Genomic DNA, 9,115 nt, shown 5'->3' with positions numbered 1-9,115 from the left:
GTCCATCGCAGGGTTAACCCGAGCGTAAAATTCGCCGGTACCCATTTATACACCTGGTTGGGGAAGAGGCACTACAAGCCCAAGAACACAACTCAGTGCCCCGACCAGGACTCCAAGACCGACCCGCTAGCTCGATCCGGATGTCCAGCGTTCTAACCATTAGGTCACCGCGCTTCTTATCTGTCAAAGGATGAATGCAGATACGTGAGCTTCAACAGTAAAGTTTTATTCGATTTGCAGTTTTACAACAAATTTACTGACGTGCAGATTACCATGTAAATGTTCTTTTTTTTTTTACCAACAAGATTAAACTGAAGCGTGTGACTTTCCGCGTTAAAACATCTATACAAGGCCATTATATGCACATCGTTTTCGAACCGCAATTGTTATTAATTGTATTATCATAGTTGTTACATACGTTATTAATTACCTAACTAAACAAAAAAAATCAATTAATTAATTACATTTTGTTGAATCAGTTATTTATTTAGCTTTAGTTAGTAACATACATTCAGTCCAGATTTTTCGGTTGCCCCATGATCATGACAACATGTCCGAGCTTAACGTTACTGTAGCAACTGATCTTTGCAGTATGCAGGACGTACATTATTTGCTATTTTTTGTAACAACTTCAGGAAGAGTTCAACAAAATTGTTCAAACCCGAGCGAACTCTGTCAACTGGCCAAGCAGACTTTAAAACTAATATGGCCAAGCTATAAATGGACCTTCATCTATAAAGATCAAATCAACTAACGTTTCATTCAAGTTTAACTGATGGAAAAATTAATTCTCCCTACTGATTAGCATACATTTCTTCTAAAACTAGTCTTGAGATTACGGTGGTACATCAGGACAATATTCCTGGTGGTCGATGCTTGATTGTAGAGATCAAATTAAATTTATTTATAGTTAATGTTAATCAGTTTTAGGATGAGCTGGTAATCATAAATCTCGCTAGTTTTTACTCGTGAATGTAATGAAACGAGTATTGTTATGGTTATGGAAAGTGATGTGCAAATTTTAAGTCGGTCGGTCGGTCGGTCGATGGGCTGTTAACTTTAATTTATGAATAATAATTTATGTATTAAATTATAAATTAATTTTCCTTGTTTTTTTTTGAAACTTTTTGTTTCACACTTCTGAGGTTTGAACCGGCGACTCCTAACATCAACTATGTTTTTGAAGACCAAACCCCTAACCGCTTGACAACTTCGGCGTACTGATCATTTGGGCTGAAAATTAGCATATAGGTTTCTTTGTGTTGTTGTTAGTATGATGACCGATACCGTAGGTTCAAAGTTAAATGGCTTGTATGTAAAGCTTCTTCGAATGGCTCGATTTATAGCTCTTAAGAATTTCACATGACAAATAGAAGAAATAATCTTAGAGAAAATATGAAAATCTTCGAAACACTGAACTGACATTCCGTGTTTTGATCGAATTTTTAGATTTTCCAGGCACGAACTGTGGACTGCGACTGTGTTGGGTATTAAAAGGTTGATTTCAGGACAATTGTATGAATAAAGTCCAATTTTAGCAGTCTCTGAATGTTTTATAGTTCCAAGCGTATTGTATGATAATCGATAGTCATGAAACGTAAATAATTTATCGTAAAAAAGCTCGCCAAACTGACGAATTTTGTTGCCTTTTAATAATATACTGTATAGTACTTGATTTGCATCTCTAATAGATTCATAAAAAAAGGAGAAAGAAAAAAAAGACGTCGTATAAAATTGTAAAATAGATTGTCGTAAAAAAAAAAAAAAATTAATCGTCCCTGCTGAGAATCGAACCCGGGCCGCTGGACTGGAGGGCCAACGCATTGCCACTACACAACGCGTTAGCAAGCTTGCACTTTATGGTAGAAATTAGTGCTATATAACGAAGGCTTTTGAATGGATTACCCGCGTCCGCTTTAAACACAAGGAACCAACGTGATCATATCTCCCTTCAAACAACTTCTATACTAACATGCCGCTCACAAAAAGACAGAATCATTTCATAGCTCTACACCAATACATTTAGTATTCTCATTCACGAGTGGGCTAACAAAGCGCCTTTGATTTTCTTTGTTAACAAACTTAGGCCTTAGCATCATTTCATACTTTGTTTACGTTACGTTTAATTTAACGGATCCATAAATTTAATGAATACGACTGAGATGGTGGGTGTCCTATAAGAGCACTATAACCAAAATCATATTCGATTTCATTATGGTCTCCAACGAGAACAAAAGAAGCACCGTCAGTTTCTGTTATTCCAATCCCGTGATCACCACGTGAGCAAGCATTTCCTCCTCCACCAATCATCATCACTGATCCATCACCCAAGTAACACCAAAAGCCGATCTTGTTGGCACTTTGGATGTCCCCATTGCACTCAGCCTGTTGAAACCCGTCTGTTGACTTGTACTGACCGCCATATTCAACCGTACAATTTCCCAGGCACTTATTTCTGCCCCAAACTGTGCCATTTCTAAAGTCGCCATAACTTGTGATTTTAGATCGGAATGTTTGTCCAGTCAAACAGTTATCTGTGGTCTGTAACAAAGGAGTGTGACTGGTGTCATCACTGCGCGTGATCTTAAACTCTTTGCCTCTGGCCAGCCAAAAGGCTTGTGAGATCATGTCAGTGTTACTCGACGGACTAGTTGTTGTTCCCATGGCAACCTGCTGGTCATACCACCAGTAACCAGTGTCATTCATCCAATTCTTGTCATCACTGTTGGAGAATCGGGCAATAAGAGTCCATCCTTCGCTGTCATCCGTCATGTGGCAATACACCTTATAAAAGACGAGAGAGTTAAGTTACAGGCATGAATAATATTCTTTATTTTTTTTAAGAGGGAGGTCTAGTTATCATGCACACAATGTTTCCTATAATGTTTGATCATGACTTTATTGTCGTTCATTGTCATTTTTTGTTACTTACAATTTATTCAATTGAAGTATGAAGTGCTCAGTTTTTATAACAATTTAGACAATTTGTTGGGAAGTACGAAAAAGCATAAATTTTTAATCTTAAAATCAGTTCTGTTTATTTATGAGCAGTTGATGTTAACTAAATTATCAAGCAAAAATTTGTAAACTGCCTAAACGCTCTATAAAAAGTGAAAACCATGCTTTTGAAGATTATCAGTTTCCTGTTATTTTCCTTTCTTGCATACAACGTGATCATTGCTCACTTTTTATACCGGAGCTTTAGTGCGCGAAGCGCGCCAGCAGAGCACCATGGGTAAGGAAATTTGGTAAACCCATGAAGCCGAAAATATTTGGTTATCGAATGAGCGTTCGCGCGCCCGCCCGCGCCTACAGACTCTCGGAGAGGGGGAGGGGAGTCACAAGGCAACCCGACCGGGGGGGGGAGAATGTCATCTTATCATATCCCAAAGAACGTTGAAGTTAACGACGGCTTGTATCTTTGATATTGGTCACCCATGTTATAGTCAATTGACAGCTGTCAAAACAAGGTATTCGCTGACCAGTATCACATGACCATATCGCGGCCTCAGGTGTACAACTCATCGAGGTCATGTGTTTTTTTAAATCTTACCGCTGACCAGGTTATAGTTTTCCATTGAATTGCGGACTCAAATCTTACTTGTTTTGTTCAGGGCAATGACATCATTTTGTAAGCGCAATTTCTGCAATTGGAGTTGACGTTTTATTTCGGCTATGGATCTTTCTTGAGCAGTATACGTTTAATAACTTCATAACAGTACAGTCGACTCCCGATAACTCGAACCCTCGCTAACTCGAACCTCGCTCTAACTCGAACCAAAATCGATTTCCCCTGGATTTCCGTCATACATTTACTGTAATTTTACCCTCGGTAGCTCGAACCCTCGATAACTCGAATCTCCCGCTAACTCGAACCAATTTCCGTTTCCCTTCAGGTCATTTTCTATATAATTTTACCCTCGATAACTCGAACCAAGTCTTACTTGTTTTGTTCAGGGCAATGACATCATTTTTCAAGCGCAATTTCTGCAATTGGAGTTGACGTTTTATTTCGGCTATGGATCTTTCTTGAGCAGTATACGTTTAATAACTTCATAACAGTACAGTCGACTCCCGATAACTCGAACCCTCGCTAACTCGAACCTAGCTCTAACTCGAACCAAAATCGATTTCCCCTGGATTTCCGTCATACATTTACTGTAATTTTACCCTCGGTAACTCGAACCCTCGATAACTCGAATCTCCCGCTAACTCGAACCAATTTCCGTTTCCCTTCAGGTCATTTTCTATATAATTTTACCCTCGATAACTCGAACCAAGTCAAAACAAACAGTGTACTGTAGTCCAAATCGTTGAATTTACTTTGAAATAAAAACGTACACGAGTCCGAGCCGTCCCCGAAACTCCCCTCAAAACACGAACTGTGCCACGCCATTGACGTGCTACAGACGTTCAGTTTGTTTGTGGAGGTTGATACCGATTCTTTCAAGTCCAACCTTAGAAAACTTTAAAGGGTTATCGTCAGGACGAATTAACTGACCATTTCTTGAGAAAGTAAACCGCATAAACTCTGCAGCAATAGCCTTTAGCGTTGTATTCTTTGAAACCTGAAATGTTCGCAGCTGATTCGCTTTGTTTTACGTTACGTTACGTTCTAATATATACAGTACAGTGATTTAAAAATATTCTGTTCCGTTTTCTTTTGGCTTCTCTATATTCTAATTAAATTTGCTAAATTGTACACTGGTCAACACTGTATGAATAGAAAATCAGCAAACACCGTTTTTCCCCTATTTCCGGTCATTTGTTTTCAACTCCCAATAACTCGAACTCCCGATAACTCGAACCATTTTCAATTTCCCTTGAAGGTTCGAGTTATCGAGAGTCGACTGTATTTTCAATGAGCGTGGAGCTCCGGTTTTAAGCTTGGCTAAATCTTTACGATACTACTTTGTAACAAACTCAAGGGGAGGTTAACAAAAGTCAAGACGTCGCCATTACGTCTCGAAAAAAGCAGCCAGTTGGGCAACATTCTCTCAAAAACAATGGGGAAAACAGAATATTGATGTCGATCTCACATTTCACACTAGTTTTAGCCCGCTTAACTAATAGACGGAACAGGATTTTGTGTTGCTTAACTATTCTCTTCAATATTCTTCACTACAAGTTGATGATGGCTAACCTTTCTTCATCTTGCTTACCTTAAATGACACACATCCATTTGTTAGCAGGTATTCTCCATTTGGCAACTTCTGGTTTGCTTTCATTTGAGCCTCATCGCATGAAGCTGAAGAATAATTAAAAAGATGAATGGAAGCGCAATATTTTAACAGTCTTATTTTGATGCATATTTTGCAATTTTCTTTGAAATTTTCTGCCATCCCTCACATCGTTTCAAGTCATGCACCATGAATTTAAACCACAATAACCGAAATCTTATTTTGGAGAGGCGTGCGCTGTGAAGACATAACTTGATACTTCATTAGTCCAAATTAAAACAGTTCCTTACCGATTTTAGCTTCACATTTATCTCCAGTCCAAGGTAGTTTGCACGAACATGAAAATGTTTCTTTCCTTCCATCAGGTACACAAGAGCCACCATTGAGGCATCCAGTCATGAGACATCCCTGAAAAGTTTAGATAATAACAAAAACCCGTGAATGTCGAAGCGGAAAAATAAGCTCGCGGACACCGTTTATCTTTTTTCCGCTTTAATCTTCTTCCCGTGAACCTTTCCAGAGGGTCTGAATGGGGGTACCTCGATAGCACTAAACACTTAAATTTTTGGCTCTGTAACATGAAACAGTAAAATTTTAGGCATTTTAACACTAACATTAAAAATTCACTGTAACAGTAAATTTTATCCAGAACGAAAAAACAACGGCTCCAGAAAGACCAATTTTATTTTGTTTAGTATATGAAGAAGTTTTCGGCCATTTTTCGACGACTTCCGATCAGTTCGGAAGATTTTCGAAGACAAACGAATATTCCCGCAGACTGCCGAAGATTTCCGAAGACTACCAAATATTTCCGGAAACTAACGAAGATTTACGAAGACTACCGAAGATTTCCGAGGAGAAATCCGAAAATTTTCTTTAAGTTCATGAGTGATTTTATCCGATTGTTGAAGAGCAGATAAGAATTTACGACACTTAGCAGTCTTTTCTCTGGAAACAGTAAACATTAAAAATTGGCCAATGTAACAGCATACACTAAAAGATATGGGCAAATAACACTGAACACAAACCCCATTCAGACCCTCTTTCCAATTTCCAATTTCATTTTTCGCTCTCACACTACAGACGCAACACAAATATGTGGAGAACAGAATGATTTGGACGAAAAATATTGCATAGTTCAAATAATGTGCGTCAAATAGTATTTTGTGATCCCAGTTAGTATTAGTCGTATTTCGATCTCAAAGTTTATACAAGCCCAGTATACTTTTCTTCTATACACCTGGCTTATGTCATTCCAGCTTTAATTCTTTTTTCGCTTTATATGGATAAAAAGGAAATACTTATTTATAATGGGACCTAACTGTTGATGCATCCACAAATTAAACGATCGATAATATTTGGGCAAGTATTCGCGTTAGACCAAGGAAAGTTAAATTTTGGAGAGCTTTTGCTTTCTGATACAATTTTTCTGCACAATACTTTGTAAATGCTTCCCAAGAGACAGCTAGTGAGTATTCGAGAGTCAAATAGGAAATTACCTTTAGCATCATAGAAAAAGTAACTCCTTTTTGATCATGAAATTCGGTGTTTGCGTCGATGGCGCCATGCTTGTTCAGTTCACAAGTTCCTTTCCCGTTCTTGTCGGATGGCATCTTGAAGTTTGTGGAAGTACACCAGGAAATCCTCAAACAGGAATGGCTGCAAGACATCAAACTGGGAGACTCAAAATGTTCCACGACATGCCCTTCAAGCCGCTGATTTTCCCGTATCTTGAGGTAAGATGAACGAGAAGATGTAGAGTCTTCTTCGGCGGCGATAACTATAAAATTTAACAATCCTGGAAGAAGGATAATAACGAGAGCTTTGATGGCCTTCATCACGTCCGTAGGTTGTTTAAAGTGTAAAGTTGAACCAAATAAGTGATGTTTATAGCTGGAGACTGCAGCTATCATGTGTCGTAATAATAACGTTTGCTGGGTTGATTGCTGTTCGGGTAATGTAATGATACCTGTCAATATGTAGTTTGTCTGACATCAATTCATGCCTCCTCACTTAAACATATGCAAAAATCTTGAAAAAGGTGTTCAGTTGAACGCCGGTTTTACAATCACTTTGCCCGTTAACTTTATCGAGTTGAATACTTTATCTTTTTGTGCGTTGTTAATGGGAATATAGAAATTTAGCACACGTATTGCGATATAAAATGACACAGATTAGTTAAGCCCTGACTAAACGGCAACGCAAGTAGACGCAAGTTGAAAACTTGCGGTCCATTGCGTCTCCGTTTGGCCAGTACTTGCGTGCACTTGCGTTGACTTGCGTACACTTGCATGCGTCAGCGTTGACTTGCGTTCACTTTGGTCGAGATCAAATTTTAAGTTCACGTTTCTTTTTTTTTACAGTTTGGGCACATAACGCAAATCAACGCATTTTTTGCAGTTTACTTTAAATACTGAATTACACCTTCTAGCATTTTGAATGACTTTTTGCAAACTTGCGTGTCCGTTTGGCCACCCAACGCAAGTCTGTACGCAAGTTAAACTTGCGACTACTTGCGTCCACTTGCGTTACCGTTTGGACAGTGCTTTATACTCTTTTTTTGTAAGAACCTTTCTTATAAGAAGGTTGAAGCTGAAAAAGGCCAAAATTTAAGAATGTGCTAAGAACGTGACCAAGGCTGAAATTTGGTTAAGAACGAATTTTACTTGTTTCTATTTGTTATGAGTGACAAATATGTGTACTAAATGAATAAATCTTTATTCAAATCCAGACCTGTAACCAACATTGTCATCACTCATTGGTGACGTGAACATGTACATATCGGTTAGGACTGAATTTACTGCAATACCACTTTGTTTTAAAATTTAAAAAAGAAGAACATTTTAAAGAATACTTTTATAGGCTCAAATCTTCAAAAACGTTAAGAAAGTTCAGCCTCGGGCGAAAATTAGACGTTCTCATATAAAAAAGAGTGTATTTACATTTTGAAATAAAGGGTCCGCCAGCGCGGTGAGTTACACTGAGTGAGTTATCATGTGAGTTAACGATGGTGTGAGTTGCCAAATCTTGAATTTTCAATATTTGGCCTGCCAAATGTTAAATTTTCAAGATTTGGCAAGCCAAATATTGAATTTTCAAGGTTTGGCAGGCCAAATGTTGAATTTTTAAGATTTGGCCTGCCAAATGTTGAATTTTCAAGATTTGGCAGACCAAATGTTGAATTTTCAAGATTTGGCAGGACAAATCTTGAATTTTCAAGATTTGACCTGCCCAATCTTGAATTTTCAACATTTGTCCTGCCAAATATTGAATTTTCAACATATTGAATTTTCAACATTTGGCAGGACAAATGCTGAAAATTCAACATTTGGAAAAACAAATCTTGAAAATTCAACATTTGGCAGGCTAAATCTTGAAAATTCAACATTTGGCCGGTGAAGTTTCTTTTTGAAACGTTGTTCTGCATGTGGTAATCCTAGCCTTGTCCAAGAATACACTGTGTTATTTTGGATTTTTCGACATGGCTAAAGAAAACCTTTCTTATGCTCAGGCATTTAAATATAACCTTGGTGGCTTTGCAGGTAAGTAACACTGTTTCTGTCTTAATATTTGTATTGGCTCGATAGTATTAGGAAGCAATTGTTTATCTCACCATTCTAGCTCCTGACGGAAAATCGAGCAGTTGGACGACTATTGATAGGACGTAGCTTTGAGACGTACGACGTACGACGTACGAGTGACGCAATGTCACACGATCGCCAAATCTTGAAAATTCAAGATTTGGCAGGACAAATATTGAAAATACAAGATTCGGCAGGACAGATATTGAAAATACAAGATTTGGCAGGACAAATATTGAAAATTTAAGATTTGGCAGGCCAAATATTTAATTTTTAAGATTTGGCTGAACAAATATTGAAAATTCAAGATTTTGCTGGACAAATCTTGAAAATTCAAGATTTGGCTGGACAAAT

The 9,115-nt window shown here is 37.9% G+C and overlaps 1 protein-coding gene across 1 annotated transcript; it reads right to left on the bottom strand.

Annotated features, from left to right (window-relative positions):
* Nucleotides 1–218: 218 nt before the first annotated feature.
* Nucleotides 219–7,022, bottom strand: LOC144666377 (uncharacterized). The gene is made up of 4 exons (XM_078527802.1): nt 6,680–7,022; nt 5,471–5,588; nt 5,163–5,248; nt 219–2,784 (listed from the first exon to the last, which is right to left on the bottom strand). Exons 1-4 carry the CDS (start codon nt 7,016–7,018, stop codon nt 2,128–2,130), a joined length of 1,200 nt encoding a protein of 399 aa, XP_078383928.1. The 5' UTR covers nt 7,019–7,022; the 3' UTR covers nt 219–2,127.
* Nucleotides 7,023–9,115: the final 2,093 nt, after the last annotated feature.

This window comes from Oculina patagonica, chromosome 9 (assembly GCF_052425735.1).
Source record: "Oculina patagonica isolate OP01 chromosome 9, crgOcupat, whole genome shotgun sequence".
Classification (NCBI taxonomy): Eukaryota; Metazoa; Cnidaria; class Anthozoa; order Scleractinia; family Oculinidae; genus Oculina; species Oculina patagonica.
Note: the sequence above shows the minus strand (reverse complement) of the source record. Positions and strands in the feature narration are given on the sequence as shown.

Excerpts from the sequence above, each read along its gene's own strand:
- LOC144666377 (XM_078527802.1), bottom strand. The coding sequence starts at position 7,018 with ATGAAGGCCATCAAAGCTCTCGTTATTATCCTTCTTCCAGGATTGTTA. Across the intron at positions 5,589-6,679 it reads CTTTTTCTATGATGCTAAAG|GGATGTCTCATGACTGGATG; the intron begins GTAATTTCCTAT and ends TAAACTTTTCAG. Across the intron at positions 2,785-5,162 it reads ATGGATGTGTGTCATTTAAG|GTGTATTGCCACATGACGGA; the intron begins GTAAGCAAGATG and ends GTCTTTTATAAG.